We start from the raw sequence: 22,469 nt of genomic DNA, 5'->3' as shown, positions 1-22,469 counted from the left end.
TTTTTCCTCCTAAAAATGGAATAGAGTCTGCGAATAGACCCCAGCCTGGGTTGACAGCTATTAATATCTGTGGGATTGTGTGATTCGTGGTCTTCGATGGGAGCGAAAAAAATACTTGTAAAAATCTGTCTTCCCAGTAAGACTCTTTCTTTCTCTTTTACCCACGAAAGGGACAAGGTCATCAGATGCACGGAGAAACATTTACCAGTGTGTATGGTCTCTCTTTCTGCCTTCATGCACGTGTTGCTGTTATTGGGTTATTGACTCTAGATAGAACTATGAATGCGGCATGTGTGGCTGAAGTGGCTTCACTGTGCCCCTCAAATAACCCGTTGGTCTTGTATTAGCATGTCCGGGTTGGGCTATATAGTTAGGATGGGCCAGTATTTACGTACAATTGGTCCGAACCGTTTTAAGTTCTGGTCTGTGTTTCTTTGTTCTTTCAAGTAAATTGGGATGGGATGGGAAACTACAAAGTGAGTCTAATGGGTCAGCCAGCTACCTTTGAGCTCACATTTAACATATCACAAGACATATCACTGTCACGGTAAACCTCTAGGCTGTTTCGACCCCTGTTTCCATCAGATTCTGTATTCAAATGCAAATGTATGTTTTTAAAGATTCTGCACAGTGAAGTCAGGAAACCCAACTTGTACCAGACTTAATTGACCTTGGTTTACAGGCCACGCAAAAGGGAAAAAACAGACAAAAAGTCCTCAACTAAAACAATGAAAGGAGGAAGGGTTTTGCAGGTGTGTTGCATTATCTTGAGGATAGAAATGATTTCATAACCACAGAAAGTAATCAAGCCAGCAATTATTTAGTGTTTGCTGGAATTACATTGGGGTGAACAGCAGCACTACAGAGTTCTCACACCAAAGTAATACACCCTCACTGCGTTGGCACACTCGCTGTGTCATAAGACTTGTTGTGACAATCCTGAACATTGACAAAGCCTCAGGTATATTTTCCGTGTACTGGACTTGTACCAGTTGCGTGGGGCACACTTGTGGATATGGACTAGATTTGAGAGTTTGTAATGTTTCTGACACCATCTGACAATTTGTGAATTAAATATAAGTAGATGTGGGTAACAGCTGATCTCCTTGCCCAAACTTTCTTCAAATGAGCGTCCACTCTCACCTTCTGCGTAACAGCTAGAGGAGCATCTGTTGGACTGCCTGTGGACTGAACAAAGCAGCTAAAGATACAACAAATCTGCTGCTCTTAAATCAAAAGTGTTCAGAACACATTTCACCCAAAATGTTAGGATTCAAGGTTCATTTGCCATTATGCTACACAGGAATACACAATGAAATTCAGATTTAGCACAAAAACACGACAAAAAACAGAAGATTTGAGTGGTGTTTTTTTGGGAATTGCTTCATGTAAACAGCAGCTACAACCAATTCTCTAAAAAAAACTCAAGACACACCTCTTTAGACTCTACCTTGACTAAAACACTAGCAAACCGTAGCACTAACAAATGGTAGCACTTAAATTGTACTTATAATGGCACTTTTCTATAACATGTTTTGAAACTGCTTATTTGATCAAAATTGTACTTTCTATAAACCAAAGCCCAACCACATTACATTACTTTGAAAACGAGCATTTAGTGCTACATGAATTGGTCTTCATTTAATCTACCTGCTCTGATGTTACTCTCCTCCTGAAGGTACCCAGTTGGGTTAGTGAAAGGTTAAAGGTTAATGAGAGGGAGGGAGGGACAAAAGGGCGAGGAATGAGGAGCATGCTGAGGAACAATGCTCATCTCACTTCAGAACAATGGTGACGAATCAGACACCTTTGATGACCCCAAAGTAGAGGCCAGAAAAAAGAAACGTCAGTCAGAAACATGTGTGTTTGTATGTGTGTGTGTGTGTGTTCTCCTCTGCTGCACCTCCTCCCAGCTAAGATGCACTTTGGTTTATGGAGCCCTTGTTGTATTGCAACTTTTGCCCCTGCTTATTCATTGGACTTCAGTCCGCTGAGGACGTGTCCCCTAATGCGACCTTATACACAGAGATTGTAATTATTATTTCATTGCGTAATAGACAAAAAGATCATAGTGATAGTGCATGAAAATTTGGACTGGAAGTTAACATGTCTAAGTTATGATAAGAAAAATAAAGGTTAACTAGAGAGGAGCTAATATCAAAGATAATCTTCCAAAGCAAGCAGATGTATTAATCAGCGCTTTGTTTTTGTAATGTCACCCGTCATGCAGACAAGGAGAGGACTCTGAAACTCAAACTGAAGGTGATACTTGGGCATATTCCTGAGTATCTTCTACACATAACCAGTGAAGCGTAAATAATGATCGGCGATTATTGCAGTTTTAAGAGCTCTGTATTTGAGTGGCAGGCCTCTTCAGACCCTTTGAGCTCTATCTGTGTGAACGATGGACTGAAGCCCACACGCACCACAAAACGGTCGGTGAATAGAGCTATATGAACATCCCACGACAAACACATAGTACATCTAGTGCAACTCACACATACACAGAAACAAAAAGAATGGTGAACATCCGAGCAGACAGTTGGAGGGAGTTTTGATTTATTGGTTGAAAATGAGTTGAGTAAATGTGTGGTCTATACTCACTAAACTCTCTTACACACACACACACACATACACAGGCAAGAACCCAACAAGGACCAACAGTACAGAAGAGAACATCCTGTTTGCTTGCAGGCAGTAATTGAATGGAACAGTCGAGAATCGCAGCCCTGGGAACGACCGTCTGGGCCGGAGACAAAGAAGGAAAAAAAAGCCATTTCTCACTATCGGGCGCTTGGGTTGTTGCCGAATCGTGGCCCTCTATCGCATGTCTGTCCAAGAACTTAGTTGTAACAAACACAGTTAGATGTCGCAGGACTGAGAGCATGAAATAAGGGGAAATGTAGGGCCCTCATCAGCTGAATCTCTCTCTCACAAAGCAAAAAAGAAACCTCTCTCCTAAAGTATAGGTCGCGGTACATAGGGGAGTCTTAAACGGCAAGCAGAAAAGTTGTATCAGAGGCGGCAGTCTTCACGACCTTGACACCAGTCCGACTGCAGCCTTGATGCTTAGAGGTCTAAATCACATCCAAGGCTTCTTTATCACCACTGGCTGTCGTTTGAAACGAATGAGTTAGTCCTCTTCACCCGACAATAGTAAATTGACATGTTAATAGCAGGAAAAGCACAGGTGGCCTGAGGGGAATGTCATTAATTCACAGCCGTGTGCTTAGAAAATTACAGAAGAAATTACAATGATATACAGTACATAGTTCCTTTAAGAACGCAGGATATGGAACAAACAAGTTAGACTGCTGGTGGTTTCTGATCAACAAAATGAAACCTTATTTTTCTCTGCTTAATTCAGTTCTCTAATCTGTCAGCGAGGATTGGTATTCATATTTTAAAATTACTGTAGGAAATCTTCCTTGTTTAGCTAACATCTGCGGCTGCTTAATGGCTTGAATTCCAAATAATAATTTGAAAAAAACATAGTTCAGCCATGGAAATATAACCTTATATGGTAGATGAGCGGCATCACGAGGTGAGTTCACCTGTTGATTTTATTACTGATCCGTCATGTCTGAAAACAGTATTTGCAGGTATCGGTACTTTTTCATTTACTTGAGTACACTAGGAACGAAAGATTGGACATTAAACATTTACATTCTCACCCTAATAAAACGTATGCAGTTGGAAAGTTTACAATTTTGTGAAACCCTTGTTTAGGTCACACCGTCCCAGGTCTTGGTAATAGAAAGGGGTAGCCAATAGCTGTTGATGTTGACACAGAACAGGGGGTCTGTGAGCTCCCCCACCCTCCTTCCCCTCCTCTGTGATAGGCCTCTCATTCAAGACATTCAATTCAACAACAATTGATTGTAAATGTGGCCCGAGGAATTCTTTGAGTGGAGGAGCTGCCTCTTTAGCACTTAGCCCTCACTGGCAGAACGAGCTGGGCTAGTAGCTCACTGTGATTGTTTACCCGGGGGGGGGTTTCACTTCAAAGATTTTCACTTTGAGGTTACAATAGTTGAGGATTTTTATTACATTGATGCTGTTAAGAGGATTGATTTCCATTTTTAGGAACTTCTCAAATATCTACTTTACAGGTAAATAGTACACGAATAAACTGCCAAGATAAATCATTGCAAGTGGACATAACAACAACAACTGTTAAAGTAAAGATAATGAATGCAATATAGCAGAAGAAAGCAAGCATGCGAGTAAGTAAAACAGTTTTAAAGTACTGTTTTGGGGTTCAAGAATGAATATTGAATATTACCTTCACGTTTTGAATGTATTTTGAATATTTCTCATTCATTATCTGCTTCTCTCAATTAAATAATTGTTTATCTAATAACTGCTTTACAGTATGTTGTAAACCATTTATTACTTTCATTCTCTGTTTATATAGTAAACCAAAGTGGGATAAAGACAATTTTGACCCTTCTTACTTAAAATTCTATGCATTTTGATGTGGCTTCTTTTAAATCCAATACAGGAATCAGTTCATAAAACAATATCCTTGGCTTCACAGTAATAGACATTTTTACATTTACATTTTCTTAATTAACCAGCAAATAACAATTTATTTGAAACCAACTTTACCTTTTTCTCTACCAGACTGAAAAAATAAGGCATCTTCATTTGAAACTACGAGTGACCTCTCCCACTAACAGATAACACGGCCACATCTTGGCCAACAGCCATAAAGCAAGGCAGAGCCGCTGAGGCACCGGTGCCTGGATGTCGCCGCGCGGCAGTAAAGCAGCTCTGTTGCCTCCACGCTGCGTTCAATTCCAACCCATAAAGCACAGTTGAAACGCAACCTTTGGTCGACGCTGGCAGCTTAAGCAACCAGCAAGAGAACACACCATCCCTGTACACACACATATGGTGTGTGCAGTGGAGCATGGACTAAATAAAATGGTAAATATGAGAATAAATGGCCAAATGATTCTACTATAAGTGGAGCACAGAATAGATAAAAATGACCCATTTAGCTAATAAAACAAAAACAATCAAGCAGATGCTGATCTTTCGATGACCAGTAAGATGCGTAAAAACATTCATTCGTTCACACCCATTAGTTTGCGCACAATTGAGTTTCTGAGTCAAAATAGTTTGCTAAAAATATTTGATTAATGGTTGAAATGTATAGAAGTACAGTGTTTAAAATAACAGATAAGTGGTTGAAACAAATTTCATAACCAAATGATAACACAATACAAGAAAGATCATATAATTTAGGATGAGGTAGCTAGATGTTTAATGTTAAAACAATTATTTCATGAAGTGATGGAAGAGAAAGTTAAAAGATGAATTTGATTAATGTCGCCATTGTGATGGTGCTGACGAGGACTATGTGTGGGGGAATAGGGAATATTCCCATCGCTGAGCAGGAACACCACACTGAAGACATTTTGGAAATTTACACAAAATATAAACTGCGTGCAGCGGTTTATTAACCTGAAAAGATTCGAAAGAGCATAGAAAAGAGAAGAAACAAGAGATAATTCTTTGGAACATTACAACAATATAAATCTCTTACATATTGACAAAATACAGACAATAATTTTAGATTATTAGGTTATTTCACAAATTTTGTTGAGTCATTACACTTTGTCGAACACCAAATAAAACAAACTTTTAATATTTGTTCTATGATGTGAGATTCGAGAAGATCGCTCATTGTCCAATACATTGTACAAGATGGAGCTTGTGTCTTGTGAGGTCACTCACACAACATAAGCGTCAACACACCGGCCTCTAGACCAGGGAGCAGTGGGGCGATATCTGTTGCTTTTAGTGTCCACATGACTTTTAACTGTCCTTATCTCAACATAAATAATGGGCCCATAAAGGTTAATCATCTACACGCCTGTAATGAGAAATGTTCAACAGCCATAAAAAAAAAATCTATTTTTCTCCCCACTTTCCATTTTTTTTTCATGTGATACCAATGATATACGTATACTGCTCGCATTCTGTTATCATGCACGACCACGGGAAGGTGTCCACAAACACCAGCAACAACAACCAACTAAAATACGCTGTAAAAAAAAGAGGTTATCGTGTCCATTACATTCCACTTGATTGTCTTTACATTGGCTTAATAGTAATTAAGATTTTTTTGACTAAAATGCAGTTGTTGCTGTCCCTCTGAATAAACGGGGCTGGCTGGGGGAGAGTTCAGGAGAGCGAGCGTCCCTTTTTTCAAGTCCTAATTCAGCTGAGTCCTTCCCCCTGGGGGAGTCGTGCTGGCGGCACTGGAGGTACCACGTATCCCATCACAGAGCCATCGGATACGGCATGGCAACCGGACAAGATCAAGGTGTCCGAAAGATGTGCCAAAACACATGTCGCCATAATCCGGTCCCAACTGTCTCCCACCGCTCAAGAGCGCCGTCGGTAGGCCTCACGCTTGAGACAGAGCACACCAGGAGTTCTGTGGGGCCATGGAGCTCAGGGTAAAGGGGTAATCCTCGTATTTAATGTCCACGTGTCCCGATCCTGGGCTGTCTAAGTGGGATGCCGCCTGCTGCAAAGGAAAGACATATTTGGAGGAAAAATAATCATTAATGAATAATCGAGGAAAAGGAGCTCACACATGTAGGTATAATATATATAATTTATACTAAGTTTGCTTCAAGCGTCTAATAATGGGTGCGCCAATGGTAAATTACTAGCGTAAATGGGCTGTGTGCCTTAGTATTGACCATCAGCTGGTTAAGTTGTCTTCTTTTAATGTATTTTTTATTGTGCAGAAAAGTGAGTACGAATTGTAGAAGAGTAGACACTCATACAACCAAAGAACTTATACAAAATAAGACAGAACAAAACCAAACTGAGGAGAAGATACATAAAGGTAAAGACTCAAGAGTCAAAGAGTGAGAAACAGAGGTCACGCAAAATGCGCTAATTGGCCGGTTAATGGTTCACGTATTTAGATAGATGGCGTTGCACGCTATGTGCCATACTTTTGGGTAGAAAGAAGGTTTACCTGAGTGGTAGACGTGTCCGTCTGTCTAGTGTACGGGGAGGGCGCCATGCTGGGCTCGCTCTTAATGGTCGAGGCGTGTTCTGAGGCTGACAGGGAGGTCGGGGAGCTGGTGTCAGAGGCAGCGGAACCTAAAGACAAAACTGGAAATAAGTGGCATTTCAGAACAACTTGTTCTTTGCTGATTCTGACTATTCGGACCCCAGATTGACTTTTGGAAAAAAAAGCCAATCTGGCTTTTAAGCGAGCTTTTAAACGACCTCACTCTCCACTCTCTCTCTCCATCTTTCAACCCCTACCTGTGGACGTTTTATTTTTGGTCATCTTGGGTTTGCGCTTCCTTGTCTGAATACTCTCTTTCTTCATGGCCAGAGGTCTGGGCACCTGCAAGGAGTACAGAGCAAACCCACATTAGCTGAGCGGTACCCCTGTCCCTGATATGCCACAAGGCTGCGGTGTCATGGCAACCAACACAAGCTCCCCTCCTACACTGCCGTTCTGATAACAGAGACCACTACGCCCTTGGAGAGGTTTTTAAGTAGTTAACCACTTCCGAATGCAGCGGGAGTTATCTGCTGACTAGCGCAGTAGACCCCCCGGGGTGCAACCTACCCCGTGCAGCTTCATGTAGAGGCCGCAGGCGTTACACACGGGTTCCCCCTCAGCGTTGCGTCTCCACAAAGTGGTGGTGCTGGTGTGGCAGTTGGTGCAGCAGAGGCCGGCGCGGCGGGACGTGGTCTGCTGCAGGTTTACCAGAGGGAGAAGTTGTCACACGTCAAAACAGCACAGTCAGAAACGGGTTCCCGGCGCGGACATTTGTACTCTTGAGCTGTAGTTTGGGAAGTGCGAGGTGAGCTGTTCCCTAAACTTTTAGAATGAATTGCAGGATGTCTGTGCCAATTTGGTTCAACAATGATCCCAAATACTCCTTTAATGGTCAGAGATCCACAAATCCTTTCTTTTTAGTCTTGCCACTGTGGTGGAATTGTCAGCCCCATCAGCTCGCTTTGGAAGGCCCCTCGTCTAAAAGCGTCCCCCATCCAAGGGCAAGGTCGCTGCAGGGCAAATAAAAGCAGGGAGAGCAGCCCGGCGGTGAGGAGGGGGCGTTGGGCAACGGCAGCTGCCCTAGAGAGGCGAGTTCCTGAGAAATGCCCAGCCGGGAAGCCTTGATAAGCGCCGCTCAACGCATAACCTCCAACACTTTTTCTCCAAATGCTTACAAGTACAACATGAGAAATGACCTGCTCTCGCCTCTGTAGCGCATTAGAGCATTCTCAATTCACAGGATTACCCATTTGGCAATTTGATTAATTTTCGGAGGAAGAATACTGATGTTTATTCACCACAATGTAAATATTCCTGCATCGAAAATATGGTATGTAATAATAACATAAATAACAGCCACATGAAGTACAGAAATAGAGTAGAGCGGAAGCTTGCTTGCTTGGGAAGGATGGGAGAGCAGGGGGGGGGGGGCTTCCTGGGTTTGATATTATTATCCGAATCCGTTATTCAATTTGGATGTTTTACTGTTTTTAATCTTTTTTATGCTTTGTTGACTCCTTATTGTATTAATATTGTTTTTATTATTATTAGGAACTATTCTGGGAAAGCTATAGCTGATTGGAGTGAAGCTAATTGTAATACGTTTGAGTTGTTTTAAAGTAAATCATATTTCATTCACCTCAATCTGGTGCATAAATGTACAACTTGGACTATCACAAAGAGTGAATTAACGGGCGCTTCAGACTACAAGTAGACAGAAGACATCTTTTTAAATGACCCATTCGGTCAGTCGGTCGGTCGGTCCTCACCAATCGCTTCTGCGGTTTGATGAGCGGCCGGTTGATGCCGTTCATTTTGTGGTAGAGGCCGCAGGCGTTGCACAGGTAGTGTCCGGTGCCGTCCCTGCGCCACAGCGGCGTGGACACGGAGCCGCAGTTGACGCACTCCCGGCCCTCGGTGGACATGTCGTCGATCAGGTCTGCACGCACCAAGACACAATACAATAGAAAGGGGGTTGTTAAAATCGGTTATATTCTAAAAGTCCGATCAAATGAATTTCTTTCAATTTGAAATGTCGCATTTTCTTTTATGACGACTTTCGAATGGAATCGTGAAATCCTTCCAAAAACATGTATAACAACATATTAAATACTGCTGGGGCGTCGTAGACAGAGCGGGGGTGTACTGATTACGGGCCTATGCATGATGAACAGCCAGTAGGAGGACCTCCCCCCCAGTCCGTTCCCTATGATTAAAGAGATGAGAGGGATGGGGCAGGGGGGCGTTATCAGCCCGAGGGATCCAGGGGTGCCCCCCCCTCCCATCCGTCACAGCTCTGACACACAACGGACTTCTAGCATCAGTTGGCCACAGTCCTAATCTCTCCATTTAGAGGGAGACCTGATGAGGAAGACCCCACAGGTCAGGGAGGAAGGAATGCCTTTCTTTTTGGAGGTTGATGTTGTTTCTGAAGAAAACGGTAACATAAAAAGCTGATCCAAAAGCAAGAAAAAACACTGAAATGACTATAAAACCATTAGCTGGTGTGAAAAGGGAGGCTCGTGATGATCTTATGAATATTCAGAGCCGCTTTGGTGAGATTTTCCTCCTCAAATCAACGAAATTAGATTTACATTTTTCTGTTATGGAGAGGCGTGAATGCGTCTGAAGGCCAAGCCATCAAACACAGCGTATGTCTTAAGGCCAAGCCATCAAACACAGCCTGTGTCGGCCTGGGTCTCTGGACAAGGTGATAACTGTCTCGTTGTGTATTGAACCGAGTCATCGCAACGCTGCTCTGTTCTCGCGGGATTTAATTAACATGTTTGATTGATTGTTTTTAAAACCCCTCTTGTGTTATATACGTAGAATGCTTATTGTCTAAAAGGTAATACGGGATTGTTTAGGGAATTCCATTGACCCCCCCCCCCAACTTTCTATCACCTCTTCCGTATAATAAATGTGGCTTTTACGATCGCTGATAAACGAACGCACAAACCGCTGACCGCTGTTTATTTCCAGCCATGTATGACAATAACATGGTATTAATAATGTCCATAAGTGTGATCTCGGTATTCATTTACTGATGTCATTTGGTAGAAACGATATAAAGATTAAAAATATGAACGAATCTTCCCGTTATTGGTGTATTTAGACAAAAAGGCCAAAAACTGAGGGTTAATTGTTTTTGTCAGATTAATAATCCAAGGGAGATTTTCAACTTTTAAAATGATTGAAAGTTAAAGTGAAAGCATTCAGATAAAAAACAACGTTCAAATGAAAAACAAATTCCAATGTGTTTTTAAAATATATTAAATATGATCTTGGCCAGGGTTAGAGTGTTTGCTTGATATATATACTTTGAATAAATAATGATAATATTAATAAATAGTATATATTATAACTAACACATTCTTTATTCCCTTTCTATTTGTATATTTACTGTTAAGTGCTACTTTATTGTTCCACCTTATGGTTTTGCACGAATTACGTCAGGAATAAAAACTTTCTGATGAAGTCTTCTAAACTAGTTTGGGGCCACGAGCTTACCCAGACTGGACCTTCTACCAGACAGCCCTCCGTGCCGCCCCTGCAGGCTGATCACTCCGCTCTCGAACGGCCCTGGCGTCCAGGGGGACGTCGCCATCTCCGGGCTCATGTACGCGTAAGGGCTAGAGTACGATCCGGCGACCGAGCGCACCAGGGCGCCCCCGTACTGGTCCGCCCGGGCGCCGTTGGCGAGGACCAACGGGCTCTGGTACGTCGCATCCCGGCCGGTGTTGCTGCTGACTGGCGGGCTGTGCGAGTGCGAAAAGCCGTGCGGAGGGTGAGGGCTGCCGGGCGCGAAAGAGGAGCCGTCCGCGCCGGTTTGGGGCCAGCCGTGGTGCCCGCCGAGGCCGTGGGACTGGTGGGTGGAGTCGCAGGTCTGCAGGTAGGGCAGCGTGGGCAGCATGGCGGGGACCCGGGTGGTGGGGACGTAGACCGGAGAGCTGGCCGACGGGTGGATGTAATTCCCGGTGTCGTGTCCGTACGGGGACTGATTGGAGGACATGGCCAGGCTCTGATACATCTTCACAAACCGTTTGGGGAAACCGTGTCCACCCTCAGATTAATCTGCCTGGGCCTTTTGGAGCCAACCACTTAATGGGATTATTGATGTAATTCTTGTCCTATGAAAATAAATAATCACAGTGAGATTTTTTGTAAATAAAAGACACATTTTCATTTAGTGTTTGATGTAAAACATAAAATGTAGTAGAAATATAACTCAGAAAAAAGTCACAAAATCAGTATCAGCGGCAATATTTCACCTGCATCATCGCGACTGGCATGAAAAGGACTTTAACGAGCTCTCATACAGGCCCCTGCAAATAGACGCGACCGTCGGCGGACTCCAAATATCCCGTCGCCGCCTCATTAAATGCCAACCGTAACGAAACCGAATGGTAGTGCACGCGGGTTTCTATCGGGAGGCATTTCAATCACGCAAAACGCCGATAGCAGCGCTCGGTCTCTCTCTCCCTCCAACGGGCTCTCGGGGCATTATCTCACCAGATAAGGGCGACCGGGTGATAAAGCAGTTGGGGTCCTTGAGCCAGTCAACGGATCGGCCAAACGCTGTCACTCCACGCGGACTCAGCGGGAGCGTCTCCGAACGGCTCTGGTGGAGCTTGTTTTTTCCCCCCCTGGGCAGATGTTGAGCGCGATGGTCGGTGATGAGTTGACTCTGAAGCTCTTAGTGTTTGGTCGTCGGGTTCCGAGGGGACCGCCGGGATTCCGTTTCCCCGCCGGTATATCTGGAGATTGGAACCGTCGCTGATAATTGCTGATACGGGAGTGCTTCTATTCGCTCCCCTTACTGGAAATTTTGTATGGGAGAATAAAACACGTGACGCAGCCTGCACCACTATGAGGTAGGCCCTGGGTGGGGAGGGAGGGAGGGACGGACCCTGCGCTGACACAGTAGAAGAGGGCCCGAACGAGATGGTTGTCTGGGGCGCAATAAATACCATCTTTAATCCCACCTGCATACACTGTATCTGAAATAAAGTCGACGTATTGGACACATTTTAATCCAGGCACGACGTCAAGAACCCCAACCACATTAAGAGGCTGTATTTAACAAGGCATATATATATATATATTAGATAAATGATCAATCATCACTACTATCTATTGCTATCCCTGCTATTTAGGGGGATATTAATGGTGAAGTTGAACTACTTCATAACCTTATTATGATGATGATTGTGATTATGATCCATCGTTCAGGGAAATAACCGCTTATGATATGAGGCCACACCTGCTCCGCACCGCTACTTTAATATTCCAAATTCGGGATGTTCGGGATACATATCATCTGAATGTATAAAAACTAGATTACTAAAATGCACGTTGTTAAAGGCACCAGTGGAAATCCCCCACCGCTCCGGAGATATGCAGGGACAGCCTCTTGGAGTTATTATTATTCACAGAGAAAAGAAATTCTTTGCTCATAATCAGGACCGTAGACGCACGGTTTTGAAGGTAAGATGGAAAGTATTTTGACTTTGTCAGGTATTTTGTACATTGTAAAAACATACTTGTGGCCTATAAAACACATTAATAATATATAGACTACAAACCGTTAGATAAAATATGCATCTAGCCTCAGTAGTAATATAAAGATTATATGTGAAATGCAATTTCTATTTATTCTTCACGCTTATCAGAAAAATATAAAGACTACCAGCGATCCAATTGGGAATCAATATATATTATCTCTTTAATTTAGACATTAGAGTTCGAATGACTCTACTTTAGTCAAATATTGGATTCGTAATTCACATTTTTTAAGAGACGCTCTCCGATGACTCTGAACCCCGTTGGACGACTAATTCTATTAAGGTTAGACTGACACTGTCTCTATTGGTCCATTAATTAAACTAATTAACGAATCCTTCCGTTAGTCCCGTCGTTGTGTTGTGAAACGGTTTAATTCCGCCTGAAGATATTTTTTCGTCATAATCTTCTGTTAGTTTTAGAAGGAAAATATCCAGATCTATTTCTGTCAGCATGTTAACGGTTTCTTTTCATTTAATTTAATTATAAATTAAACAAATAACAAAATAAATTATACAAATGTCATTTTGAATAGAACATATAGTGAAGTATAATAAAATAGAACAGGGTTTACGACCTTACTATCGGGTGAATGTAAAACTAAAAGAATGAAGCTTGTTATTATGTATGTACACGCTGCAGCATGTGCGATCGAATCAGCCTCCTCCTCTTCTTGGGCCTCCATTGTGATCATAAATAGAACTTCTTGGCATATAGTTGTATTGCATGTTGCTATAATAGACTTGATTTAAGGTTTAACGGGATTTAATCACCTGAAGGCTCACAGTTTATTTATCACAGATAGTTAAATAGCACCATATAATTCTATTTTCTACCATTAAAAAAATACCCAAAATGTTTACCACAATAATCACGACATTTCATACCCGCATCATAACTGCTGCCTCTAACTTGTTAATAATCGAATCATGATGCATTATAATCTTTTTACAATGGATAATAATCATTGTTATCATGCACAGCAATTTAATTATAGGTACAGTGTCAAAAGTTTGGACACACTTTCTCATTGAATTGAATAATACTGTAAATTGTCTCAAAATTTTTGACTGCTGTATATGTGATTATTTGGTTAGCAATTAAAAGTTGTGTGTGTTGTGCTTGCCTTGATTTCATAATATTTCCTCACTTTACCTAAGTCAGCCATGCTTTTGAGTAACTAATCACAGGATGTGTCAATACATACAACTATGCTGTAAGTCCATTCTGACAGTATTTTCATAATTTAATTAATTCAATTTGGGGTCAAAATGTTTAGCTCGTCTGTTAAATATCTTAAATATTAAATGACCACAGTCTTCAAGACACTGTGGGGAAATAATCATTTACCAAAACAAAGATTCTTTCGGCATTGAATGGCACATTCCTGACTATATGACTGACACATAGGTTGTTATAGATAGGGGTCTGTGCCATATTGTTTTTGGGGGTTTTTATGTTATGTTTTTTATGTTGTGAGATTTCTCACAAAACAACAATCACAAAGTTTACACAATTTACACATGTGCGCGTGAAATTATGTAACTGATTCCAATTCAAACAGAAGGATAGGCTAGGTTGCATTTTGGGGTTTTGTGGGCTAGCATTGTTTGGAGCTTGAATTGAAAAGACACAAAAAGAGAAGATATTGAGGCTGCATTGATTTTAGGCTGCATGTTCTAAAACTAATACAGTTCAGTTGAGTAGATACAGCCTGCTCCAATCAGGTCACGTTCTAGACATGAAGAACCCTCACTTCTCTTTTTAAACTTCCCCTTCCTCTTCTTTTAACTTGCATTATGGATGTGTATTATTTCACCTAAATCAAAGTCGGGTGATCGTGTGTTGTGAATGACGATTATTTGTCTATTTTCACCACATGAACCCCATTTCACGTCTAATTGCAATTCCATTCAATTCAACTTTATTATCCAAAGTAGGACAAAAACATGATGTCAAAAAATAACAAGAAATAACACTGATTTGAAGTTGACGGTGTACAGTTTTTAAATGCTAGTGCTACCTTTTCACACAGAAGGAAACTCTAATAGCTATTCTCCATGTGGTAAACAAGAGTAAATCGTTTTATGATGACAGGGTATGAACTAAAGACACAAACCATCAGTATGGGCCGCTCATCCTCAACAATGTGCTCTCTAGGTTTCTTAACGGTGTTCACATATTTTCCCCACACAGCTTTCTCCCAGATTCTTCACCTTTATGATACATAACGAGGTACTCGTACGAACCCTCACATCCCAGTATGGGAGTCGGATAGTGGCCTTATGGATGCAGTCCAATTACGTTCTTGGTAGACCTGTTACATCCAACATGGGTACTGATGAAGCGTGATCAGCCTCTCTAACGAGACGCTGCCTTTTACTGCTCTGTGCTGCCGCTATGGAATTCCCTCTATCTCCATTTCGCATACACATGCCTGCTAGATAACTAAGGAATTTTTCCTGAGGTATTTATTGAGAGAATACCTTGAAGTTGCGTGTGTGTGTGTTGGTCTTGTTTTAGAGGCCCTCAAATTTCATGTCAGTGGTGCAAATTGATGATGTCATCCCCTTCCAGATAAGAACACTGCATGCTTTATTCTCCAAGTGTTATTAACCTCCAGAGAAACCTCCAAGAAAAGCTCAGTGAGAAACATGTGGGAAAACAGCTTTGATGGAGGTGATGAAGGAGTAGGTTAAAGCATCGTAATGGTTGCTGCTCACTGCTCTAGTGTTCCAACTAGGAGGCTTTGAGAGATGTGCATGACGTTGTTATTAGGGCTGTAGAAATTAACAAATGAATTGCCCATTTTAAAATTCATTAATCGCGATAATCACAATCAAGTTTCTTTTCTTTCTAAAGACTAAATCTTCATCTAAGTAATGACTTTAGAAAGCGTTTATTTAAAACACTGTTATATAATTGCATTTTTTAAATACAAAACAACACACATTTGATCATCTCTAAGGCAGAATTCATCAAACTAGGGACTCCTCCCGCTCTCCTCCTTGCAGTGCTCTCAACTCTCCATCATTTGACGGCTTCTAATGCAAAAAAGCTCTCCCCATCTTCCACTACCGCCTCGGTCTCTCCTGTCTAAATGACTGCCGCTAGCAGTGGTTTCGTTTTTGGGGTCAACTTTGTTTACTTCTGGTGTGCCGGAAAATATTTTATCGCATTAATCTCGACAACATTAATCACATAAATTCATTTTGACAGCCCTAGTTATTATATCATTATGTGTATGTAATAATCTTTGTTTTTTCCAATCTCTGATAGTGTCAATCAGGGACATTGAACTCAACACCCATGTTCTTAGTGTGGGAATAAAAATATATATAATTACAATTAAAAGATAGACACATGGAACTTTCTTTGTTGCAGAAACAACAAAATAAAACAACGAAATCCTCAATAGTTCACTATTGATTCTCAAAAGCATTTTTATTGTATCATATGACATGTGTTTTCTGCCTTTTGTCAAGCAACTTTCTCTCCTTCGCTCCCCTCTGGCAGACTTCTGCGGCCCCCGTTGAGCCACCACTTCCCCTTGTACGTTATGTCTCTGGTCTATTGCCGGGTTGTCAGATCATGCCCCAGAAAATGTCATCTTTCTCCCCATCTCTTTATTGAAGTTGACCCTGTGTGGACTTCTAAACATCCCAGTGTACACACGGCCAGCAGATAGAGGAGGAAGAAGAAGAAGAAAGCTTTCTGTGGGGCTGGAAGTGGCCCCTGCGGGAATGTGAAGTAGGAGTCACGCTAATCTCCAGCGCCCCATAAGAGACCGGCTCCTGTCTGCCGCGTTCCTATCTGTGTGTTTCGTTTCAGCCTGTCAGGCCCTATCTGGGCAGCTGCTGGCGGGTCCAGGACCAGGGACAGAACAGAACCCTGGGGACTGGGGTACCTACATTGTTGTGTGCCCTCCTTCAGTGAGATTTGTGTATATGCAAGTCGGGTTTTCATTTCATACAACTCATGCAAAAGATTCTGAGCACCTGATGAACAAAATTCATTTGTCTAGTTACGTGATGGATATTCTATATGCATATTTTGCCAAATCCAGAGGTACATCGATATCTGAAAATGAGCTAACTTCTAGCTAGTGTAAAGAATACAAATGTTATGTCTTTTTTCCACCGTTTTTAATTGCCACATACTGTTATTGTCACACCGCGGTGAAATTGTCTGTTGTTTTTACTCTGTTGGGCTTTTTTGTCTTGTCATTTACGGTTTTATTTTGAAATAATAGCTCCTCTCGTTTCAGGTCACTTACCCTTCCTCATGTGTCACCAGTCTGATTGTCTTCCCTGATTCCTGATTATGTCCACCTGTTCCCCATTCCCCTCCATATGTATTAATAGTCTGCGTCTCCGTTTGTCCTGTGCCAGTGTGTTCGTTGTTACCCATGAGATCCACTTTGTACAGTTATTTTTCCAGGATCTTTGGTCGGCCCAGTGCCTTCACCTCCACGCAAGTTGTTTTGATTTCGTTAAAGTTTTGAAACCTAGGTTTAGAAGTAAAGTTAATCTTTCATAGTTCTTTGTTTTTGGGGCGTTGCCTCTGTCAATAGAGTGCGTTTGTTATTTTCCTCCTAGAGCGGAGTGATTTTTGTTTTTGATAGCCACACTTCTTCCTGGTTTATTTTATCGGAAGAAGAGTGACCTAGTATAATTTCATAGCCCGCCTTAGACTCTTTCTGGAGGACCACTGCTCCATGAATAAAGACCTCCTTACGTAACAAAGAACCCTGCGCCTGCTTCCTATTTTCCTCCTGGGCCTGACAATTATCTGAGATTATTAGGTGATGTGATTCGCTGTTTGGTCCTAAAATAAAGCAAAAGAATTGCATGAATTAATCCGAGAACACTAAATTAATAGTCAAGTTGTTGCCAAACTTACGCTGATTATAAATGTCAATCCAATCCAATATTTGATGACCAAAGTGGAGGACTTTCCACATGACGTCAGTGTTTTCTTTATCAGTAATTGTGCATTCTGACTCTGACATCCAGACTACACCCAGACTACCTGAGTATGGACTAAGGATCTTCTTCCTTAAACCAAGCCTGTCTGCTAAATTTGCTGTTGATTCTGCTATAATGGTTCTTATCTATAGCAAGTTATAAATCTGCTTTTTCAACGAAATTGCAATTTCATGTTTCTTGTTCTTCCGGGTTTATATCCTTGTGGTTGAAATGCACTTTTCGAAAGCTGCTTTGGAAAAAAGACATGTTAATGACATGTAATGTATTTGACACATTTTACAAAGTTGTGTAGAATAAGCATTAGATAAGTTTGCAACTTAGTACACAAACGTGTTTTGTAGGCATTTTCAAAAAGAGTTTGTGTCTGAGGCTGGGACAGATATTTCTGCTTGAGGTCTGGAGGTTCCGGATGGATGGGGGTCTGTCACTTTCTCACCAAAGGCAATGAGAGTCTGAACAAATACGATTTTAGAAAAGTAATATTTTTTATAAGGTAAAAAATAAACATGCTTTTAATTTAAAACAAACCTTATAATTAAATAGGATTGGGAGAAGGTCAAGCACATACGTTATCATGTTTTAAAATGTAATCTAAAATATTGTGTCTGGCGACACATTGAATGAATCCAGTTGTTTGAAGGAAATGTTTTCACAGCTGTAAAAATGACCAGTTTAGTTTCCCAACCAGCTCTAAGGAGCTTAAATACCTCATTTAAACTGTAAAATGCAGATATGTAATAATAGGATCTATAAATAACTTCCTTGTGTGATATTAACAAGGATGACATTTCTAACTCCTGACATTCTCTTTTGTCCAACGGCCCCTGCTGATCGGAGTAGGTTATATGCCAGTAGGGACAAAAAGCACAATGTTGAGACCTAGAGGCAGATCAGCCGGAAATTAATAGCTGATAACAAACACAGTACTCACAATAAGAGACAGATTAAGTTCTTGTCATAAGCATGACTAGAAATGAGGGGGCAATCATCTTAATTGACTTGTGTAACCTTAAACTCATACTGAGGTAATGAGGCTAAGAAATGTAGTTTTGTTTGTAGGTGCAGCTGGATAAAGAACAGAATTGTCAGGATTCACTGCTGGTGAGGAGGAAGGCAGGACTCAAATGCAGGATCTTCAAAGTTTCCAAAGGTGCTCTTTATTCACAAACAAAAGCACGTGCGACAATGACGCGACAAGGGACAACAGGCACACAGGGCTTAAATACACTAGGGAGTTGCAGGTGATTGGACACAGGTGGAAACAATCAGGCAATCACAAGGCAGGAAGTGAAGCTAACGCAGGGACACAAGAGACATGAAAGTGCAAAATAAAACAGGAAGGAGAACCAAACCGTGACAGAACCCCCCCTCAATGACCGAATTCCAGACAGTCCTAAAGGGGGCAGAACCGGGGAAAATCAGACAAGGGAAGGGAGGGTGGGGACCCGACGATCCTGGACAGACCGGGGAACTCCAGGTGCCGGCGGCCCTGCGTCGGGCCCTCCAGGGAACCGGTCAGAACGGCAGCCGGGCCTCAGGGTCTCGGGGGGTCTGCCGGGACGGCGGTCGAGCCTCAGGGTCTCGGGGCGGCGGCCAGGCGTTGTGGCGTGGGGCGCCGGGCTCTGCGGCTCCGGTGTCGTGGCAGTCTGGTGCGCCGGGCTCTGCGGCTCCGGCGGCGTGGCAGTCTGGAGACGAGACGGGCGTCGGGGGGCTGGAGACGAGGCAGGCAGAGACGGGAGTCTTGGGGCCGGGGCCAGCTGTACGCCACGTGGCTCCCTAAAAGCCAGACGAGTACCCAAATACTTATCGTTTGGGAAAAACCCTGCTGAGTCCTTTCTTGGTCGCGTCATTCTGTAAGGATTCACTGCTGGTGCGGAGGAAGGCAGGACTCAAATGCAGAATCTTCAAAGTTTCCAAAGGTGCTCTTTATTCACAAACAAAAGCAGAAGGCCGTGCACCAACGACGACTTGACATAGACAATGACGCGACAAGGGACAACCGGCACACAGGGCTTAAATACACTAGGGAGGTGCAGGTGATTGGAAACACAAATCACAGGACAAGGCAGGAAGTGAAGCTAACCCAGGGGCACAAGAGACATGAAAGTGCAAAATAAAACAGGAAGGAGAACCAAACCGTGACAAGAATAACAACTCCTCATGGATCTTAACCCATTTCTCATCCCTTTGTCAGTGTTACTTGTGTCCTCAAGTTGCCTGCTGTCTCCTATGATTATAGGAAAATAAATATCATGTAAAAAATTTGTTAGTGATTTTTTTAATTGTTCCCTCTCGAAGAATTTCCCCCATTCATTTAAATGAGTGTTTAATGACAGAGGTTATTACATGATGCCTTTCAAAAATGTTTTGTTGCATATTGGCCTCTTGAAACCTTTACATCCCTACAGCTAACATTGAGGAAATCACCCTCTGCTTTTCTTTAAATACACCACCTAGGGAACACATTGTGCCAGCTCTGTCTGTACTGTACCTTGATGATGTTCATGATCACTGTCACTTGTCATTAGTTTACTTGACCAGCAGATTTAGCCGGAGTTAAATCGGGTGTGAAACATCTACCCCTGCTGTCCCATAAAAGGCCAATTAATGAAGATCATTTACCCAGCAGCTGCCACACAGGACTTCTGGCGCCTGCAGCAGAACACGATGGTCTGTGCTTGCATGTTTCCAGAGGTGGAAAGAGTAACAACATTTTGTACTCAAGTAAAATTTTACTTAAGTACAAGTTAAGTTACCAGTCTAAAAATTTGCTCATTAAAAATGTACTCAAAAAGTCACTGAGTTACTTTTTTAACAGGTAAGGTGCGGGATTCTAGTGTAGTTAAAAAAAGACAAGGGAAAATAAATCTCAATCTAGTTGTTTTTAATTGAAGGAAGACCTTTACAAATTAGTGTAATAGCAAAAATAATCAAATAAAAATAAAAGATGATTTTAGTGCAGATCATCCAATAAAATATTTTAAACATTACTACAACCACTAAATATGGCATGAACTGTGGATTCAGTAAAGCAGGGGTGTCAAACTCATTTCAGGTTCGGGCCAGATACTGCCAACTTTTCTCCTCTTGTTACCCTGGTAACCGCTGTCATTACAGACGGTAGCGTCGATTCTTACTGTGAAAATCGACGTACTTCCGGTTTAGCGGCCACGCTTCATATTTTCATTCGATTTCAGCTGGGTTTGCATCTGTTTTGTCCGTCTCCATCATTCTTGTTAAGCGCATTCGTTCTCCCGCTCATCACTCAATCAATGCAGTGACCTTCGTTTCCTGGGCGCGATTTTTTTTTCTTTGCATTTTTTTTACTCAGTAACAGATATGATTTAAAATGTAGCGAAGTACAATACTTCAAAAAGTAGAAGTAAATGTAATTTGTTCCCTCTCAGGGAACTCGAGCTGGGTAAAGACGCTGTGGGAACGCCACTGCGTGACCGTGTCATGAAGCACGTGTGAAATCTAACCAATGGCGAGCTGGTACGTCATAGGCGGGGATGCCGGACCAGGGCGCTATAAAGGGACACGAAGGGCAGGACCATTCATCGCTGTGCCTTCATCTAGTGCGGTAGTGAAGTTTTTCCACCTAGTAATGGCTGAGCGGTATTGTCCAGTGGGCCCCCCCTGCACCCGTTTTATTATGGGCAGTGACTCAGACGACACGCCTGCTGGAGGTCCTCGCCGAGCCGCTGACAGGTTCCATATCAGCTGGCCGGTGGGTAAACAACAGCCTGCTGCTTCCGGTAAGCTGCATGAACGGTTCCTGCCTTCCTGTAGAATACCTCCGCGCCGGTGCTTGCCTTTCTTCCCGGACGTCCTCGCTGAGGTGTCGGCGTCCTAGGCAAGCCGGTCTCCGCTCGCGTGCGGCTTTGTATTCGTCAGTGGCGGAGGCTAAGCGACATGGCTATGCTAGCATGCCGGCCGCAGATGCGGCCCTGGCTCGGCGGCAGTGCAGGCGGCTTCCTGCCTGCATACGATGGTGCTACCTCGTAAGAGCCCGTTGGCGCCACGTCCTCGCATCACCTGGCGCAGCAGGAGAGCGTCGCGCTGCGTGCACCACCTCGTTGAGACTGGGCCGTGGCGGGGGCCCTCTCGCGGCCGGACTGGTCTGAGAACGGCCGCTGTGAAGAAGGCTTCGTCCAGCATGCTCTGACGCCTTAAGGGGTCAGAGTATCCCCACCGGAGGGGCTAGGGTGTCACCGCATTTTTCAGTGCTCCCTTCTACCCGGTACTCTCCGGGAGTGGGTCCGTTGTCCCCGCCGCCGCTTCGGTGCACGACCGAGTCCAGCGAGCGCGAGCCCGAGGGCCGTTCGCCCCCTCCGAGGAGGGTTCCGGCGCCAGTACACTGTTGCAGGGCGCTGTGTCTGTAGGTTTCGCATTTCCGAGGGGTCGGTCTCTGGACGTCTCGTCACGTCTCGGGTACTATCCACTTTGGTAGACCCCCAGCAGGCGCGGACATCGGAGCGAGAAGTACAGACCCTGCTGTGGATGGGAGCCTCGGAACGAGTTCTCCCTCCAGACAGAGAGTCGGGCTACTACAGCCGCTACTTCACCGTTCCAAAGGAGGATGGGGGTTTGCGTCCGAAAGGGAGAAGAGATACTAGATCTCCACCGTTTGAACCGCGCTGTTGCAGAGTTGAGCTTCAAGATGCTCACTCTCAAACAGATCAGGTCCAAGGACTGGTTTGTCACGGTAGATCTCCAGGACGCTTATTTTCCATCCTCCCACGACAGGAAGTTCCTGAGGTTCGCTTTTGGGGAGAAAGCTTACCAATATTGGGCTCTTCCGTTCGGCCTAGCCCTCTCACCCCGTACGTTACCAAATGCGTGGACACTGCTCTGGCACCATTGCGTCT

At 43.2% G+C, this 22,469-nt stretch overlaps 1 protein-coding gene across 3 annotated transcripts; it reads right to left on the bottom strand.

The window, feature by feature from the left end:
• Positions 1–4,034: 4,034 nt before the first annotated feature.
• On the bottom strand, positions 4,035–11,854 carry gata5 (GATA binding protein 5). 3 transcript variants are annotated; one of them, XM_037456996.2, is made up of 7 exons: positions 11,561–11,854; positions 10,559–11,178; positions 8,818–8,987; positions 7,616–7,744; positions 7,303–7,387; positions 7,007–7,134; positions 4,035–6,544 (listed from the first exon to the last, which is right to left on the bottom strand). In XM_037456996.2, the coding sequence occupies exons 2-7, from the start codon at positions 11,076–11,078 to the stop codon at positions 6,422–6,424; spliced, it is 1,155 nt and encodes a 384-aa protein (XP_037312893.1). In that variant the 5' UTR covers positions 11,079–11,178; positions 11,561–11,854; the 3' UTR covers positions 4,035–6,421. The 3 variants fall into 3 exon arrangements, with proteins under 3 accessions (XP_037312893.1, XP_037312895.1, XP_037312894.1); XM_037456998.2 differs by having other exon boundaries at positions 4,035–6,541; XM_037456997.2 differs by lacking the exon at positions 11,561–11,854 and adding an exon at positions 11,320–11,442.
• Between the last annotated feature and the right edge of the window lie 10,615 nt (positions 11,855–22,469).

Source organism: Pungitius pungitius, chromosome 1, assembly GCF_949316345.1.
Source record: "Pungitius pungitius chromosome 1, fPunPun2.1, whole genome shotgun sequence".
Taxonomy (NCBI): domain Eukaryota; kingdom Metazoa; phylum Chordata; class Actinopteri; order Perciformes; family Gasterosteidae; genus Pungitius; species Pungitius pungitius.
The sequence above is the reverse complement of the archived record's forward strand: the minus strand, read 5'-3'. Positions and strand labels throughout refer to the sequence as shown.